The sequence below is a fragment of the Crocodylus siamensis genome, chromosome 8 (genome assembly GCF_052110815.1).
Source record: "Crocodylus siamensis isolate JL-2025a chromosome 8, ASM5211081v1, whole genome shotgun sequence".
NCBI lineage: Eukaryota > Metazoa > Chordata > Crocodylia > Crocodylidae > Crocodylus > Crocodylus siamensis.
The window spans coordinates 52,913,372-52,933,113 of NC_143402.1; the positions used below are offsets into that span (position 1 = coordinate 52,913,372).

A 19,742-nucleotide genomic window follows, 5' to 3' on the forward strand; every position below is an offset into this window, starting at 1 on the left:
CACAGGCTGTCAGAGGTCTGTGGAGCCAGGCTGGGCTGTGTGACCTTGGTTTCTCCCCAAAAATCTCTGCCCTGTGACACTGTGACTAAAATCTCTGGGCTGCAACCATTTGATTAGGGTGGGCCCTGCACACAGGGGACCACACCCTCAGCCTGTCTATTTAGGTAACTTGAGCTGACTGCATACCTGAGGGAGGGGGGAAACTTGCTCCCTCTGCCTACGTGACTTGCATCAATTACCTGGGGAGCTGGAATCTGCCCAGTAACAGGTGATATATTTCAAATTGGTTGGCTGACAGCCAACTGGGGATGACCTCCACTGGACCAGGTGAATGAGGTCACAGGGGCTATATAAGTTGCAGGGGGAGGAGGCGGGCTCTCTCTTCGGCCATGAGGTGAAGCAGCAGCCATGCGGGGGACACAGAGGAGCATGACCATCTAAAATTGGCTCTCTCCCCCAAACTCACGAGCTAGAAACCGCCTGCTTTCAGAGGGGAATTGCACCAGCCTTTGGAGGATGCTTGTGAGTAAGCCACTCAGTCTGGTTGGATGTTTAGCTGGCAGTAACACAGATGCGTGATCAAAAGGCTACCTCAGCCACACTGTTTGCTATTTAGGATTTCTAAGATATTGTTCAATCCTGTACCCTAGTTTACGCTACCCCTTGTAATCAATAAAATTCTCCTTTTTGACTGGTGTGGGAAACTTATTGAGGGGTGGGTCTAAATTATGCCTAAGAGACCCCCTTAGGTCTGCAGACTAAGGGAGACTTTGCTTTTTGCCCCCTGACTTGGGGAAGTGCCCCAAGTGCCTGTACTGGGTCGAGTACTCATCGGACTATTAGGCCTGTGTTTCCCCGAGGACACAGGGCCGAGACAGTCTCTTCTCGGGGTGGTGGCGGCGACATTACACCCAGACTAGTGAGTGTGCTCTGGGAGAGGGGTTGGCCGAACATAAGGCGCCCCTAGGGAGGCATTTGGAGCCTGGAAGGTGGTCGGGCGCAGGGAGGTGGGTGGCTCAACACAGGAGCGCAGGGAGGTGGGTGGGTCAATGCAGGAGCGCCCCCTACTGGCCCGCCTCATGTGGTGGTAGCGGTGGGATATGAATACCCAGCTGTTTTACTGAGGTAGAATCTCTGCACCCGCCACAGGCTGCACCAGCAGGGAGAGTGGGGAGCTGACCCAGCTCCATAGAGCCCCTGCTGGCCGGTACCTTGTACCCCTGCTGCCCTGCTCTGGGACCCACTGGCGCTGGCCCTGGGACACTGATGCAGGCTCCCTCACTCACTCACTCCCAGTGCCCCCCCCCAGCCCTGCAGTACAGGTGGGGGACAGTGTGCAGCCCCGACCCCCTGTTCCACGGTAGGGAACGAGCTGGTGCTAAGTGCAGGAAAAAATGGCCCCTCCTCCACCCCATGGCCAGTGGTCCTTGCTACAGCCGCTTGCAGCCTGTGCGGGGATGTCCTGAGTGGGCACAGGTAGCCCCATGTGGGCTGAGAGCGGCTGGGGCACTGGGCCCGGGGCGGGGAAGGAGCCACCTTTCCCATACTCAGCACCAGTTTGTAATCTGTCCCCACTGCCAGCCTGGGCCCTGTGCCAGCTCTGGGCTTACCGATCGGGGCTGTGCTGCAGTGGCAGTAGCAACCATGGATAGTGACCATGGGCCTCTTCGCAGGGCTTCTCCAACCCCTACACCCTGTTCTGACCACATCTGTGATGTCTCAGGCATCTGTGCCTCTACAGGGGCACTCTCTCTCTCTTTCTCTCTCTCTCTCTCTTCCTATGGTCGATCCTGATATTGTACCATTCCAGCTTTTCCTTTAACTAGCTTACCGCTGCCACACTCCTCTGCTTTCCCTTTGCTTCAGACTGTTCTCTTCACAGCCCCTCTGTTATCACTGTTAAGCAGCCAGCTGTTCAACAGTGGCATTAATGGCTGGTCTTGTCTCTTCAGAGTCCCAGTGTCCACTTGCCTATCTCAGTGTGGGCATTTACCAACTCAATTATAGTTCCCCACGGAGTCCAAACTTCCCAAAACTCCCTTGGAGGTGGGAGGAATTGCCCCAATTCCCTCTGCTCCATGAACTGGCTTCTCCTGTCTTTCCTTCCTGCAGGAGAAGCCCCACACCAATTCATCACTCACCTGCAACCACTCTCTTCCCCACAGAAAATATCTCTACCGCTTCCTGACACCCAGTAAGTACCTGCACTCTCAAGACCACATCAGCACTCTGAACAGACGTAGCTCCAGTCTCTGCTCCATCAGTTGGCACAGCCCCAGTCACTCTGACAGTCCCCTCCCTGGGGGTCTCAGCTCTCAACGCATGCCCCTTTTAATTTCTGGGTCCTCCTGCAGGAACGAGTCCACCCCGACCGGGCCCCCACATGCTCCTTTGCTGGAACCTGGATGGAATTCAGTTGGGAACACCTGAGTTCCCGGTGCTCCATGCTGTCCTGCCTTTCCTACAGTGGTTCAGGTACAGGTAAGTTTTCTTTCTCCCTCTCCGTGTGATGTGTCCTTTTTTTCCTCAGCAACAGGCACTGTAGCAGGTGCCCTGCTATACAGCCCAAGACAGCAGGATGTGGACAATAGCCTTTAGCCAAGCTAAATGATGTTTAATGAGGGTGGCTTTTTAGACAACCCAGCCACAGCTGGTGAGAGAGTCCTGGATGCTTTCCAGAAACAGTCCAACCTGGCCATGAACTCAGCCACCTCCTTGACCTTTGTCATGATGAAGACAGGACAGGGAGGCCCAAGTGAGGGAGATTCTTTGCCCTCCATCAATGCTGACCTTGTGAAGGAACACCTTGAAAGGCTGGACACCTTCAAGTCAGCCCGCCCTGACAATCTACACCCCAGGGTACCCAAGGAGCTGGCTAGCGTCATAGCTCAGTCCCTGGCACAGATCTTTAAGAACTCCTGGCGCTCTGGTGAAGTGCCCAAAGATTGGAGGAAAGCCAGTGTGGTGCCTATCTTCAAGAAAGGGAGGAAAGTGGATCTGGCAAACTACAGGCCCATCAGCCTGACCTCTATCCCAGGGAAGGTCTTAGAAAAAATTATCAAAGAGGTCATTCTTAATGGACTGACTGATAGCAATATCCTGAGGGATAGACAGCATGAGTTTGTTGCAGGTAGGTCTTGAGTGACCAATCTTATTTCCTTTTATGACCAGGTGATCTGTCACCTGGACAAGGGAGAAGAGATTGATGTCGTATATCTTGACTTTAAAAAGACTTCAGTCTGGTATCTCATGATCACCTCTTGGCAAAACTGGCCAACTGCAGCCTCGGGTCCACCACGATCCACTGGCTGGGGAATTGGCTCTGTGGTCGGAACCAGAGTGGGGTGGTTGACCAAAGTCAATCATCATGGTGCCCTATGACCAGTGGGGTCCCCAGGATCCTGGAGTCCAGAGCCCATGATCCACCCCACCGAACTCTGCTCCTCTCCCAGAGAACCCAGGGAACCAGGCTCCCAGCTTCTACCCCTGCTCTCCACTGCTTGCCCCACCCTCCCACTACACTCCCAGAGAACCCAGGCTCCCAGCCCCCACAAATCTAACCCACGAGGTTCTACTCCCTTTCTGGAGAACCCAGGTGTCCAGGTCCCCATCCCTGCCTGCTCTCACCCTCAGCCTCCTCTTCCAGAGGACCCATTCATCCAGGCTCCCACTTCTTGACGAAACTGGCCAATTGTGGCCTTGGGTTCACCACGATCCACTGGCTGGGAAATTGGCTCCGTGGTTGGACCCAGAGGGTGGTAATTGACAGAAGCCAATTGTCATGGTGCCCTGCGACCAGTGGGGTCCCTCAAGGCTCTGTCCTTGGATCTATATTGTTCAACATCGTCATTAATGATGTGGAATTTGGTATCAGAAGCGGACTGGCCAAGTTTGCTGATGATACTAAACTTTGGGGTAAAGCATCCACACCTGAGGACAGGAGGGTGATCCAGGCTAACCTCAACAGGCTCAGGAAATGGGCGGATGAGAACCTGATGGTGTTTAACACCGAAAAATGCAAGGTTCTCCACCTTGGGAGGAAAAACCTGCAGCATCCTTATAGGCTTAGCAGTGCTACGCTGGCTAGCACTACAGATGAAAGGGACTTGGGGGTCATGATTGACCACAAGATGAACATGATCCTTCAATGTGATGCTGCAGCTGGTAAAGCGAGCAAAATGCTGGCTTGCATCCAAAGATGCTTCTCAAGGAAATCCTGGGACATCATTCTCCCATTGTACTCGGCCTTTGTGAGGCCACAGCTGGAGTACTGCGTCCAGTTTTGGGCTCCACAATTCAAAAAGGATGTGGAGAAACTTGAGAGAGTCCAGCAAAGAGCCACATGCATGATCAGAGGTCAGGAAAATAGACCTTATGATGGACAGGCTGAGAACTATGGGACTCTTCAGCCTGGAAAAGTGCAGGCCTAGGGGCCTGGTCCACCAGGATCTGAGGGAATGTTTGTTTGCCAGAGAGCCCCAAGGGACGGCAGGGTCTAATGGTTATGAACTCCTGCAGGACCGTTTCAGGCTGGACATAAGAAAGAATTTCTTTACTGTCTGAGCTCCCAAGGTCTGGAATAGCCTGCCTTCGGAGGTGGTTCAAGCACTTACTTTTAACGCCTTCAAGAGAAAATTGGATGTTTATCTTGCTGGAATCCTATGACCCCAGATGACTTCCTGCCCCTAGGGCAGGGGGCTGGATTCAATGATCTTCTGAGGTCCCTTCCAACTCTAATGTCTATGAAATCTATGAAATCTATGAAGACACTAATGGAAATAGTATATCAGTGCCCAATGAAACTGGCCTTGAAACTTGCCTACATCTTCACCTGCTCCTTCATTCCAGCCAAGGATGGATCTGCGGGGGAGGAGCAGTGTTTCAGTGATGCCATTGCTGCCACCCTTCCCCCCCATTAAAATCAACTGCCCAGAAGAGGTAGGGGTATTTCTATTCAGGCAGAAGTTCAATCCATTGACTTCACAGCTTATGATCATCTCCGAGATTCCTGCTGATCTCTTCACTCTGCAGGTGGGACTAGCTGGATCTCCTTCCATATGCCCTTGGTTTTCCATCAGTCAAGCCATCCTTTTGCAATTCTGGTCTCTGAGCTCAGGCATAGCTGGGGCTGCCCGCAAAGTACCAGGGGTACCTTTTAGATGCTCAAGGCAGTGAGATTTTTTTTACTGAATCTTAAGGAGAGATGTTCACTTAACTGGAATGCCCATGTAGCCATTCACAGGCAGCCCTCCCCCGCCTCCCCCTCCTCCTCCCTCTTCCTCTCCCCCTGTTCTTTGGGCAGGATATGATTTCTGACAGTATCAGGAATCTCAGGTTCTTACATCGCTAACACCCAAGAATGGAGATTTGAAATAAACAGGAAGTGTTTCCTGCCCCCCCTTCTTACTTCTAGGTGTGTAGAATTAGCTAGGGGGAAGGACTGCAGGGGTCTACCTTATAGACTGTTGAGGAGGTCAAGATGATGGAGGAGGCACCTCCAGCATCATAATCCAGCATAAACTTCATCTCGGGATATTCAAACCCCCATTGCTCTCAGTGCTTCTTGACGTTGGTTCCTGAAGACACACCCAACATAGCCAGTGCCCTCTTGTGGCTGCAGAATCATTTTCATGGTCATGCAGAGTCATTTCCCCTTCTGCTGTTTGCCTGGTTAGAAATGCAGCGAAAAAGACAGAAGCTGCTCAGACAGCATCTCCATCCCAGTCCCATGACACCCTGGGGCCAAGATGCACACTGTCAACAGGCACTTAGACATCATCGAGAGACATCCCAGACTGACTGCGAACACAGACATTTGCTTGATCTTGGTTGCCTTTGAGAAGCTCATGGAAATAGAATTCCTGTGCCTGGAGGAGTGGCATTGGAGGATAGCTCACTTTGTGGCCTATTTGCTCTGCCTGCTTCTGAGCTTTTTTCTCCTGAGAGTTACTGGCCCAATAATGCTTCACCCTTTGGAAACAAAAACATGCTGCCTCTACTTCTGCCACCTGGTTTGGAAGCAGCTGACCATCTTCCCACCCCTGCTTTGGTATGGGATTTTTCTTGATGGATGGGTGCTATGTGGACTGCACATGTAAGCCTGTAAATTGGACTGGCTTGGAAGATGACCCTGGGTCTCCCTCCAGGAATGTCATCATATCTCAGGTCAGAGGCTGGCACATATTACTGTATTTCCTGGTGTGCAATGTACACTTTTTCCAACAAAGAGCACCCCCCCATCTCCCCAAATAGGGGTGCATTCGGGTGTGGATCTGGGGGAAGGGGTGCAGTGATGCAGTTGCGCCCTCCCTTTGATTTCTCCTCCAAGAACATCATCATATCCCAGGTTAGAGGCTGGTATATATTTCCTGGCATGTAAAATGCATCTGTTCCACCCAAAGTTGCCTTCCATCTCCCCAAACTGAGGTGCATCCAGAGGTGGATCCAAGGAGTGTGCAGAGATGCAGCTGAATCCCCCCCACCCCCACCCTCCCACCCTTTGATTTCTCTTCCAGGAATATAATCACATTCCAGGTTAAAGGCCGGCATGAATTAAAGTATTTCCTGGTGTATAAAATCCACCTTTGCCACCTAAAATCCCCCCATCCCCCAAAATTGGGGTGCAGTCAGGGGTGGATCCACAGAGGTGCAGCAGTGCTGTTGGAGCTCCCTCCCTGCCCCCTTGATTCCTCCTGAAGGAATGCCATCACTTCTCAGATCAGAGCCTGGTGCACACTACTGTATTTTCATGTGTACATACACACCTCTTCCACCCAAAAATCAACCCTCATCCCCAGGTTGGGGTATATCAAGGGGCTGATCAGCAGTGTGGTCAAACTCCCTTTTGGTTCCTCCCCCAGGAAAAACATCTTATCCCAAGTTAAAGGGAGACGCATAATACCATGTTTCCTGTTGTACAGAGCGCATCTTTTCCACCCCATATCAACTCCCACCCCCACCAAATTGGGGTACAGTTAGGTACAGATCCAGGGGGTTGCTGTGCTGTGGTCACACCTATCTAGCCAGTTATTCACCCCACACAGTTCATCTATTCACATCCCACTATGTCCATGCATCCATCTATCCACCCTATGCTCTATCCATTTATCCTCCACATACTGTCTATGCATCTATCCATCCCACACTCCCTCAGGCATTTCCCTATTCAGTTTCTTCTCATATGGAAGTCTTTCCATATGACAGATCATCTTTGTTGCTGCCCTTTTCTCTACCTTTTCTAGTTCTAGTCTCTTTTTGGAGGTGTGGGGACCAGAATTGGGCACAGTCTTCAAGGTGTGGACACATAATGGATTTGTAAACAAGTATCATGATCCTTTCAGTTGTGTTCACAGTTTCCTTCTTCATCATCCCTAATATTGTGTTTACCTTTTTGATGGCTGCCAAGTACAGAGCTGATGTCTGTAGAGACCTGTCCATCATGCTCAGATCTATTTCCTATGTGGTTACAGCTCACATGGAGTCTATCATGGTGTAGGTTGAGTTTGGGGTTTTGCCCATGTGCATAACTTTACACTTATCTACATTCTCTCCCCTCTTCCCCCAGTTGACTGGCATATCCCTGTTTTTTTTAGTTGTTGGCAGCCTTATTGTCATGGAATATTGCAAAATGAAAGGCTCCAATGACAGCCTGAACAACACAGCTACAAGAGAAGAATCGGAGCTCATGCAACCAGGCATAGAAGGAGGCCATGACCTGCAGGGAAGGACAATAAAAGGGATACAAGTACAGGGTCAGAGTCATAGAGAAGTGGGGCTGGAAGAGATCTTCAGATGTCACATCTAGTCCAATACCTGCCTGACACAGGATAAGCCCAGTCCAAACCTACCCAGACACATCCACCATCTAAAATTCTTTGTACTAGATACATAGATAGACCAATCCACCATCTAAACTCTTCATATGTAGAAATAGATATAAATAGGCAGATAGATAGGCACATAGGCAGACATATAGGCAGACAGAAAAAGAGGCAGATAGACTGATAGGCAGAGAGACAGATAGGCTGATAGGCGGATCAATCTAGCTATGCATAGGTAAAGGTCACATCTAGTCCAAACCCCTGCCTGAGGCAGGATCAATCCTGTCCAAACCATCTCAGGCAAATCTATCATCAAACCTCTTTGTAAAACAACCCTCTGCCATAACACAACACCAGACATCACACCTAAACCAGACACAGGGAAAGCAGGGGGACTGCACTAGCCAACATCTTGCTGCTGTAAATATAAGCTCCAGAGATCACAGGCAGAGGCTGTGCCCCAGCTACAGAGGAAGGCAGAAGCCCCTCAGTCCACACCAATCTGACCAGGGAGTAAAATTCATTCCTGACCCCCAATCTGGCCTCAGTCTGAATCTGAGCAGAGGGCAATTCCTGCTGGCAAGGAACTTCCAGCTTTGGTCCCAGCAGGATGGGGGTGGGCATTCACTTCAGCTGTTGGGCCATATAATGAGTTTTGGTGAGCTGTTGAGTGCCACACACATAAAATCTTTCAAAATATATTGTTTTAACAAATTATAGATAAAAAAACAAATCATATTCTAAAAATCAAACATCTATGATAACTCTGAAAGTCATGCTAAGATTAGGCCTACTCACAAAAGTTAAAATACAGAATACCGATGCTAACTGCATAATGCAAGAGGAAGCAAGTTCATAGCTAGGCCATCTGAGAAAAAATAATGAGGTATCTCTTCCAGCTTATCTTTCTATTTTCAGGATGATTTCAGGCAGGCTCCTAGTTGTCTGGTGTGTAACCATATGAAATGTCTATCCTTGATTAATTAGTATGATAAATATTTCTTTTGCGATTAAATCGTGTTTATGTGCACGAAGAGATATTCTCCATATGTGATAGATGTCTCCTCCTGACTTAGGATGTTTTTCCTGGCTGTTAATCAGTTTCTTAATATGTTCCAAATGGATAACCTCTTGTTACTGAAGAAGGTAACTCATTCAAATTAGAAATTTCTGATAACCAGTAATGAGCAGGTTTTTTCCTGTCAATTACTGCTTGGGACTCTCTCTTGATTTACACAACTAAAATAATGCTTTGAAGATGCCAAACTAAGGGTATAAAAAAGCAGTAAAACAGCAAACAGTGCACGCTTCAAGAGTGAGAAATCTCTCTGACACCAGTTGCTGATGCGCCTGACTTACTCGAGAAGTTGAAGAAAAACAGACCACCTCTTTGTTGCCTGTTTGGTGAGAAATCATCACCTTATAGCTAATTACTGGACTTTGATTGGTTTGGGCTCACTTGACTTGATTTTAAATACTTGTAGTAAATAAAGCCTTTCTGTCACTCATCGAATGGGATGTCATGTCAATCCCTGGTCTAGTCCAGAATCCTAGGTTTTTATTTGCTAACAGTCTACTATGACATTTTAATTTTATTTCAAAAAAATATTTTGTCCTAATTTATGTTTTTGATTAATGTATAGAAGCAATTGCATAATAGTTCAAAATAAAGTTTTACTCTTGTATAATGCATGGGGGGGTGCACAGTTTGGGGGGGCACATGTGTGAGGGGAGGGAGCTGTCCACATTCTAGGTCCCTGGAGCCGGCTGAGGGGCATGTGTAACAGACCTCACTCAGGCCATGAGGTTCACAGCCCACCCTCATTTGGCCTGCAGCTACCCCTGAAGTGCCTGGCATGGGACCAAGCCCTGGTTACTCCTGCTGTGGGCAGCCTGCACCATGCTCCTGCCTGCATCTGCCTGTTAAAAATGAAATATTGTTATAATATTGTTAAAGATGAAGTGTTGTTAAAAATGCACAGTTTGCATCTCATACCTGATAAGAAAAAAAACACTGCCAAGGACTTTTTTTTCCTTGGCCAGTCTTACTACAGTTTTTTTTAAATTACTTTTTTTCTCACACTTTTTCTGGTCTTTCTTATACAGATTACAGAAACTAGAATTCAACTGACTGTGTCCTTGAAAGGCGGGGGATTTAAACTCTTGGTAACCCAAAAAACTTTCTAAGCATGCGCAATTAGCTGATGCATATTTACTTATCCACCCTGCATACTTAAGTAGTTAATTATAATATACATGCGATGGATGAAGTGACATAGCCACATACATGTTTGTATGAAACAGAAATGAGCTGTAAGAGTTCCTGTTTCTACACACATGCCCAGGAAAAAAAGAATAAAATACCAACTGAAAAGTTCCTCAGAGGTTCGGAGTAATCTAAGTCTTTTAACTCTGCTCTGACCCTATTTACAAATACACCTTTTGTGCTGCTAATAAGTGTGTGTGTCTGTGATTTTAGTAGCCTTCAGAGAAACAAACCGCTTTTTACATCATGCCAATGGCGCCAGCCAATGTACACAGTTTCCTGTGCAGCTGCAGCCACCCAGGTACTGCTCGGTAGGGCTGTGCGAAGCTTCAGTTGGTGATTCGATTCAGAGGAGATTCGACCTGATTTGGTAGCCAAATATCCAAATTGGAATCAAATCAGGGGACCAATTTAAAGGTCTGAATTGATTCAAAGCTCTCCAAATCTTCGGAAAAGATTCAGAGAGCTTTGATGATTCAGGCAATCCCCAGTGGCTGCAGCAGGGAGCTGCAGCCAACTCTGAGCCAGTATTAGGGATGGGGGGAGGGGGCCATGGGGAGAAAGTGACTTGATTTGTGATTTGAATCACTGTTCCAAATCAAGCTGGCCGAATCTGATGCAGAGATTCAGCCACAGCTGAATCAGCCAAGTCTCCGAATTGGCCGCATCCCCCACCTGTACTCAATGGCTTCTCCGCCCACTCTCCCAGCTACCAGCTGTTTAAAAAAAGAAAAGCCTGCACTCACCAGCTGCTGCCAGGTGGGGGGACAAGACTTGCTGCACCATGCTGGGTGGGGGGCTCTGCCATGAGCACTCTAACCCCTACCCACTGTCCCAGCCCCCCCATGGCTGCCCCAGCTACCCCAGCTCCCGGCCCTTTAAAAAAAAACAAGCCCTGATTCACCAGCTGCTGCCAGGAAAGGGGGGCAATCCCCACTGGCCCCCACTGCCCCACGCTGTGCGGGGGGATCTGTCATGAGCCCCTAGAAGCCCTGAGGCTGCTGCATCAGCCAGTGAGTGGGTTTTGGTTTTTTTGTTAAAGAGTCAGGAGCTAGGGTGGTCAGGGCAGTCATGTGGGGGGGGCTGGGATAGTGGTTGGTGGTCAGGGGGGCACTCGGGGGGTTGGAAGAGCAGGCAGGGGATGGGGCCTGGCAGGGATCCCCCCATGGTCCCCTCCCCCCTCTTTCAGCTCCCCCTCCCCCACCCCTACCTAGCAGCACGGAGTCTGGGTCTAGCTCCCTACAGCAGTGAGTGGGGACTGATTCAGAGAACTTCACATTGATGGACCTTTTCATTAGTCTCCTGATTTGATTTGGATTCAGAGATTTGGCCACCAAATCAGGCTGAATCTCCTCCGAATTGAATCAGCACCCAAATCTTTGCATTGCTTTAGCCCCCAGACTGGGTTCAGGGGCACCAGGCACTGTACAGAACTCCCAGACCAGGTATGTGGTGCACTGGTCCCTGGTCCCCCAGGCCAGGATCAGGGAGTGATTCTATCTTTTTACTGATAGCTGTTCTATCTTGTGTCAATGTAGCTGTTTTGCCAGGCTCCACCCTCCTGCCGGGTGCAAGTGAGGTCTGGGATCAATTTTAGGCATGTAAAATCAACCATAGTAAAAAAAACCACCACAAAACCCCAAAAACCCATACCAACAACAACAAGAACAACACTTCATTTTTATTTTTTTTAATGACAACGTCTTAAGTTAGACAACAGCGTGACTGCAGTGTTGGTTTTATACTCCACCTGGATCAGACTGCTCCCTCTTCTGCCCCTGTAGCCTGGCTCATATCCTCCGCCAAACCCTGCCCTGTCTTCTCCCCCTCGCCCATACCTAGTTATACTACCAGCCATGCCTTTCCTCAGGCTGGGAGCTGGACTAAGCAAATACCCCTGTGTTAGAGCAGGGATGGTGGTGTGTAACTGGGGGAACGTACAGGCATATAAAAACAGTACTGTGGTGCCAAATTGGTGGGTATATTGTATGTCACTAAATAGGGTACTATAGCCCAGGAGGGTCCTACTGTATACACTTGGGCTCATCACAGAGACCCTCTCCCACTGGATAAAGCAATTACCTTACTTCCCTATGTACCAAACACCCTCCCAGATAAGACACACACCTTGTTTTGGGGACAGGAGAAAAAAGAACAAAAGACTTTTTCCTTTAACTAAATCATTCAAAAACAAGTTCCTTCATTTAAGACCCATGTCCCAGGTTTTGATGGCTAATTTTCAGAAGAAAAAATGATACATGGTATACAAATAAGTAGGGTAGCAACCCCTAACAAGCACCCTATCCCCTCAGGATATCCAGAGACCAGAGAAGACCAGCCCTGTACCATCTCAAAGTGACTTACCCCTCAAAAGGCTGAGACTGGGGAGCACTGGACACTGTATATACCCCACCACCTAGGATTGGGAGGGTGCCAGAAGTGGTACAGACCCTCCAGGCTGGGACTGGGGGGTGCCAGGCACTGTACACACACACCCTCCCAGCTGGGATCAAAGGGTGTTGGGAACTGTACAGACCCCTCTCCCCTACAGATCAAGCCCCAACACCACTCAATTTTCACTGTCGTTACAAGGCTCTGAAGGACACAGTGAAGTACCAGACTCCAACTACAGTCTTCCCACTATGTCCAAGGCTGGAATCCTTCTTGCCCCATGCCCTTTCCCTGAGCTAAATTCAAGCTCTTATTGATTCCAGGAACTCCAGACAGATCCACTTGTGGGGTCAATCCAGATTAATGCCCCACACCCCTGTAGAGAAGACCTTAGACAATATTCAGTGAATTCAGAGCCACCTTCTTCTGCCTCTTGCCTGGGAAGACCCTGGGCCCCATGTCTATGATACATAGACCCCAATGCACAACCCAAAGGGGTTATCCACCAGAGAGGATCACAGAAGATGGCTGATTCAGCCAGCATGGGAGATGGTGGTTCTTCAGATGCAATTCAGTGTCACTCCAGATTCATCCATTGCTGCTGTCCCAGGATGAGGGGCTCAGGCACACAAAGGGAGGGGAGGGAACCCAGGCATCTGAGGCTCAGAAGGGTGGGAGCCCCTGGTGGGGCAATATCAGGAGGGCCTTGAGGCGAGAGCTGAGCTCCTCATAACCTGCTTCCCCCACCAGCACCTGGGAGAGCAATTTCCTGTCCCAACAGTAAGTGTAGAGCAAAGTTGCTGCTCCCAGAGACCCAGCCAATAGCTGCAGCCAGACCCAGAGCGAAGCCAACTTCCTGTAGGGGAAGGGGAATATGTCAGATGGGGGCAGGGCATGCAAATGAGACCTGCTATGTCATTATGGACCACTAGAGGGAGCTCCAGAGCCACCCAGAGGGCATCAGCATAGCCAGGATAGATGGGCCCATTGGAGTGAGAAGAGGAAGACCCCATCCCCCAGGATCAACCCAACAATTGCCCCACTCCAAGGTGAATTCCTGCCTCCCCAAAGGGTAAAGCAGGATGTAACAAAGGAGGGAAGGGAACCCAGGCATCTGGGCCTAGGGGGAGGACTGGCATCCAGCTTACCACAACCAGTAGGTGATGCCACGTCTCTTAGATACCAGCTTGTTCTCCTGCAGGGTCAGAAGAAGCAGGAAGATTCAGGAGTGTGTCAGATGCTGTGCAGACTTCCCCCCCACATGCCAGGATGAGGGGGAAGACCTGTCCCCAGGCTGAGATCAGGGGGTGCCAGGCACTGTACAGACCCCCAAGGCCAGGATTGGGGTGTGCCAAGTGCTGTACACACTCCCCCAGGCTGGGATATGGGGGTGCCAGGCACTGTATAAATCCCCCTAAGTTGAGATCAGAGGGCAATGGAGCTCAGTTTCTCACCAGTTTGGCCTCCACAATCTCATGTAGCAGTGACCCCGAGAGCTGGTCATCCTGCTCCTGCTTTTGTCTGGGGGGAGCATGGGATAGACTACATCATAGCTGTGCGGGAGGGTAGGGGTGGGGAGAACCAGCCCAGCATCAGGAACCCCACTGGGCCAAAGCCAACTTGGTAGATCCCAGCTGAGGCCAGCCCCACTGGCCATGATGATACCATTTGGGTACATCCCAACTGGAGATCCATCTCCACTATCCATGATGGAGCCATCTTGTACATCCTAATGGGTGACCCCACCTTCCCTCACTGTGTCCATAATGGTGCCATCTTAGTTTACCCCAAATGGAAACCCAACCCATTGGCCATGATGAAACCAACTCAGCATATCCCAAGTAAAGACAGTCCCCATTGGCCAAAGTGGAACCAATTTGGTTCAGTCCAACTGGGAAACCCCACTATATACTATAATGGAGGCAAGTTGGTCCATCCCAACCAGAGGCATTCATAATTGGCCATGATGGAACCATCATGATACATCCCAACTAGGTAAGTTCTCCACTGACCAGGATAAGCCATCTTGGTTCACCCCAACTGTAGACCACCCCATTGACCATTATGACACCATCTTGGGTCACTCCAACAAGTGAACCCCCAACCACCTTGGCTCCCCATGACACCACCCTCAACTCACAGTGCCTTCTGCTGCTCAGAGTCCTCCAGCTCATTCTGCAGTTGGTTGATCTTGCTCTGCAGAACCTGGGTGGGCAACAAATGAGAATACCCAGTGTTGATTTTTGACCTTTGACCTCTTCATCCCTGACCCTCTGCCCCCAAGGCTGCAATCTCCCTGCCTTACCTCCTTGATCTCTGCATGCTCCCGAAGGATCTCCTCCAGTTCAGCTGACCGGTGCTGCTCCTAGAAGGCAGCCACAGCCCACAGTGGCCAGAGGGCCCCCATTACTCCCTCCCTAGCTATGCCAGACTCTGTACAGCTCCCATAAGGATTGTGAAAAGCGGGGAACCCCACTACCCACCCTCAAGGGAAAGCCATGGCTTTCAGGGAAACCAGGTGTCTTGGATCTCTGCCGGCAGGCCATGGCCAACAAGAGATTCAGGCATGGATCCGCTAAATCCCCTAGAGGGACACTGAAAGCTGCAGGCTAAGGGATACAACCAGGGCCACTTAGGTGAGTCTGTGGCAGAAAGCAGGGGGCTCCCAGGGGGCAGGCACTGGGGGGCAAAGGTTGTTGTGGAGACTGGCTGAGACCTCTGAAGCCACAGGGGTGTTACCTTATCCAGTTCCTTCTCCCCCTTGTCCCATTCATCCTTGGCTTGTTGCAGGTCAACCTGGTGGTAGGGATGGTGTCAGGGGGGACAAGGTATCCCAAATCCCCCAGGCCAAGTCTGGGGGACACCAAGCACTTTAGCAAACCTGCAACCTGGGATCACAGGGTGCTGGGCACTGTACAAACTCCTCTCACCTTCAGCTGCTTGAGGGCTCGCTCCGCTTCCAAAAGCTGTTGGTGGGTCCGGAAATTGCCTTTGGTCAGACCCAGGTTCTATAGGAGTCAGGAAAGACCTCAGACCAATGCCTCACAGTTCCACCTCCCAGTACCATGCACCTCATCCCAGTTCCCCTGCCCCTAAACCCCCCTACCTCTGTCATCAGCTCCTGGATGGAGCATCTCAGCTCTTGCTTCTCAGCCTCCTGCAGAGATGGATGGATGGACAGGGAGCCTGGGGCACTTCAGGGACCCTGCTGAGGCTTCTCAGGCATGGGGGCATGGCCTGGACTAACCCTGTCCCCAAATACCTCCCTCCAGGTCCCTGTTACCAGTGCCCTATAGACCCCTGGTAAATCCAAGTTTTCCATAAGAGGCAATGAATATTCAGTAGGGAAAGGGAGTCCACATGGGGCATGCTAAATACTCAGCACAACTGTTGCATATAGAAATAAAGCATGGGCTATTAATTAGAAGATAAACCAGGGCAACTATACATTGAAGATCCTGAATATTTGAGATGACTGCAACATATGGAAATAGGGCACTGAATATTCTTGAGATATCTTGATAAGGTGAAAGAAAACCTGACTCTTTTAAGCACTCGATAGTCAAAAGAGTGGCTGAATATTCACGAGGGAAAATGACTATTCAATTAACATTATGAATATTTAATACTAGGTATACTAGTCCCAAACAGTAAAGAGGGGATGCTGAATATATAACTGGGCTCCTGACTGTGTAATAGAAGCATTGAATTTTCAAGAGAGGTGCTGAATATTCAGTAGTGGCACCAAATATCAATAGGAGTACTGTATATTTAATAGGGATGCTGAATATTCAAACAAAGGTACTGAGTATTCAGCTGCAATGGAAAATATTTAATAGAATGCTGTATATTTAATAAGGGGACTGAATATTCAATAGCAATGCCAAATATTTAATGGGGTGCTGCTCTATTGAATAGGGATAGTGAATTTTCAACAAGGGTGCTAAATATTCAATAACAGTATTAAATATTCAATAAGGGTACTGAATATTTACTGTAATAGGATCCTGAGGAGGCATGACTATTCACTGAATACCTGCAATATTCACCAAGATGATTGAGTCTGGAAAGGTGATGCTGACTATTCATTAAAAACACTGCCTGGGGAAGACCAACGCTGAATGCAGTGCAACTATAGATGAGTCAAGCAGGGTGCTGAATATTCATGATGGCTAATGAATAATCAAGAGAGATACGGGGTCAGACAGACCCCAGTAACTTACGAGACACTGCCTCTGCTGCTTGAGGACTTTGATCTCCTGCTCCCTCTCAGCCAGGCTGGCCTGAAGGATGCTGAGCTCTTCCAGGATCCCATCAGGCTCCTCTGACATTGTCTGGGTGTGCTGCAGCCTGTGGAAAGTGAGGGGAGGGGCTGTGGGCCATGCCAGGCACTGTACAGACCCCTCAGGCCAGAATCAGGGGGTGCTAGGAGTTGTACAGATCCCCCAGGTCAGATCAGGCTGTGCCAAGCACTGTACAGCCCCCTAGTCTGAGACTTGGGGGCACTGTGCACTGTACAGACTCTCCCAGGCCAGGATCATGGGATGCTGGGTGCTGTACAGAGCCCCAAGGCTGGGATTAGGCTGTGCCAGGCATTGTACATGACCCCTGACCTAGCCACTTCCTCCTTGAGCTGGCTCTGGTTCCTCTGGAGCTGCCCATGCTCCTTCTCCAGCTGCAGGAGTGTCTCCACCAGCTCCTGATTCTCATCCCGCTGCCGCTCCAGGGCCAGGCGCAGGTCCTCAGCCTCCATGGTGGCCTGGGGAGTGGGGGGAAAGGGGGAGATAAAATATGGCATTGGGTGTGGGAGGGGCAGGGTATCTTCCTGGGTTCTTTGACCACCCCCAGGTTTCTCAATTAATATGAAAACTGCAGGGCCCCAATCCTGCACGCTCCCCTCCACCAGGGACAGGACTCACTCCAAAGTCTGAGGTGTAGCTCCCCAGCTCCCCTTGGCACAGCAGCCCCAGCCACTGCCCCCATCTGCCCCCCAGGGCTTACTGGTTGCCCCCCTAGGCTCTATGACATCACAGCACCTCCCTGAGTTGCTATAACATCACTGGACCCCACCCCCCCACGAGGGCTCTCTATGATATCATGGCCACTTCCCAACTGGTCTCTCTAAGAGCATTTCCTGTCCTGAGACCCTGCTGGGCTCCCCCTCCCTCAGGGTTCTATGATGTCACTTTTCCCTCTCCTATAGGGTTATGATGCTACTGCCCCCTCCCCAGGGTTCTATGATGTAATTGTTCCCTCATATATTGTTCTGATCTCACTTGTCCCTCTCCCAGGGTCCTATGATGTCACTACTCTCTCCCATAGGGTTCTATGATGTTACTGCCCTCTCTCCAACATTCTATGGTGTCACTTCTTCTTCCAATAGGGTTCTATGGTGCTGTACATGCCCCCAAGGGTAAGACAATAGGGCACCATGCACTATACAGACTCCCTAGGCTGGGAATGGGAGCAGGCACTAGCTACTGGATGGGAACCCCGCAAGGCTGGGATAACACAGAAGGAGCTAATCCACCATCAGCTGGATATTATTACCCTCTGCTGTCCATCGTACGGGCCTCAGACAAGCAGGGAGGCAGAGAATGAGAGAGGAAGCCATATAAAACTCCAACAAACCCCTTTAACCCTCTGATGTCTGTCTAGGCCTCTTTCAAGAGCTCCCACATAGGGGTGAAGGAACCTTCTGGGGGCCCCAGCACTGATCCAGATGTCAGCAATGCCTTTACCTGGCTTGAAGATGCACCATATCATATTTTCTCACAAATAACTCTCCTGCAAATATAAGAGGTGTCTTGACTTGGAAAGCCTAGGAAGGATGCTGTCACTATGATGACCCAAAAAGGATGGGAAAGGCATGATTTTGGTTTGGAATGGAATGCAGAAGGGCAAGGACAAGAAGAAAGAAGACACCAAGAAGAAGAAGAAGAGGAGAATGAGAAGAATGAAGAGAAGAACAGGGAGAACAAGAAAAACAAGAACATGGATAACAAGAACAAGGAGGAGGAAAATGAGAACAAGGAGAAGGTGAACAAGGAAAAGAACATGGAGAAGGAGGAAGAGAAGAATGAGGAAAACAAGGACAAGAACAAGGAGGAGAACAAGGAGAAGGAGAAAGAGAAAAAGAAGAACAAGAAGAAAAATGAAGAGAACAAGAATAAGGAGAAGAACAAAAACAAGGAGAAAAGGAAGAGCAATAACAACAACATATCATATTTCTCATATGCAACACACCTCAACATAGAATATTCACCTTGTTTTTGAAAGGCATTATGGAGGAAATTAGAGTTTGTCAGAGTTATATCTACTAAAAACAGGAACAGAGCCTCATCTTTGACTGACGCACCCTCCTTTCCTGTTTCACTAAAGCTGAACCCAATGGTGCTGCTGAAGCCTGGTCTCCAGGGCTGGACCCCTGATCTGTGAAACAGAAGCAGAGACCAGCAGCCCTAGCAGGCAGCAACATCCCCCTTTGAAGTATTACCTTCATGAATGAAGCATCAAGACTTAAAAAGGAGAGATGTTTATTAACACCTGTGAAGCAAAAAACAATGATCCATGAACCCAATGGCCCATCAATGGGCCATAAACTCCCTCAGATGTCTGAAGAGTTATAATATCAGGGCTTCTGTACTGGGGAGCAGGGATCAAAGCAGCTGATTATCTCACCTTCTCTACTTAATACACATGCCCCAGTTTTGGAGGGGAGCTGATTTGGGAGGAGTAGGTGCAAGCAGCTAGGCAAGAATATACAGTAGTCATAGGCCTGTTCTTTGCAAATCAAAGGCAGTGATTCCTCTCCTCTATCTGGCACTGGGGAGGCCTCACCTGGAGTCCTGGGTCCCATCCATCCACCCTTCACCTCAAGAAGGAGGTGAATGGATGGGAAAGAGTCTCGTGCAGAGACACAAATGATTTAGGAGCTTGGGAGACATGGGGACAGGCCGGAAGAATTCAGGGAATGGACTTTGGAGAGGAGAAGCCAGTGGGAGAGGATAGAAGCAGGCTTCTCTCTGCAGCCACAGGGGATGGGACCAGAATGGAGACATGGATGAATGGATGATGTAGCTCTGGGATAGGTAACCCATGGCACAAGTGCCAGATAATGGCATGTGAAGGCATTTTGCTTGGCACATGTGCCTCAGGGCAGACAGCAGGGAAGGCACTGGGGATGCACTGCCACAAAGATCAGGCCCTCGAGGCTCTCTTATCATCCGTCCCTGGGACATCTTACAAATTGAGGTTGGACATTT

General features: G+C 49.6%; 1 protein-coding gene and 1 long non-coding RNA gene across 3 annotated transcripts; one reads left to right on the forward strand and one right to left on the reverse strand.

Moving 5' to 3' along the window:
* Positions 1–387: 387 nt before the first annotated feature.
* Positions 388–9,397, forward strand: LOC149858548 (uncharacterized). Of its 2 annotated transcripts, XR_016443864.1 has the most exons (4): positions 394–522; positions 2,166–2,194; positions 2,355–2,481; positions 7,593–9,397. It is a non-coding gene; the product is annotated as an uncharacterized LOC149858548 (long non-coding RNA). The 2 variants fall into 2 exon arrangements; XR_016443863.1 differs by lacking the exon at positions 2,166–2,194 and having other exon boundaries at positions 388–522.
* Positions 9,398–13,172: 3,775 nt separating this feature from the next.
* Positions 13,173–18,657, reverse strand: LOC149858549 (uncharacterized; the record flags this gene model as incomplete). Its single annotated transcript, XM_090059495.1, has 10 exons — positions 13,173–13,333; positions 13,626–13,672; positions 14,618–14,682; positions 14,783–14,842; positions 15,217–15,273; positions 15,408–15,485; positions 15,584–15,634; positions 16,701–16,827; positions 17,091–17,239; positions 18,268–18,657. Coding segments are annotated over 10 exons (1,185 nt in total), but the record flags the coding sequence as incomplete, so codon positions are not given.
* Positions 18,658–19,742: the final 1,085 nt, after the last annotated feature.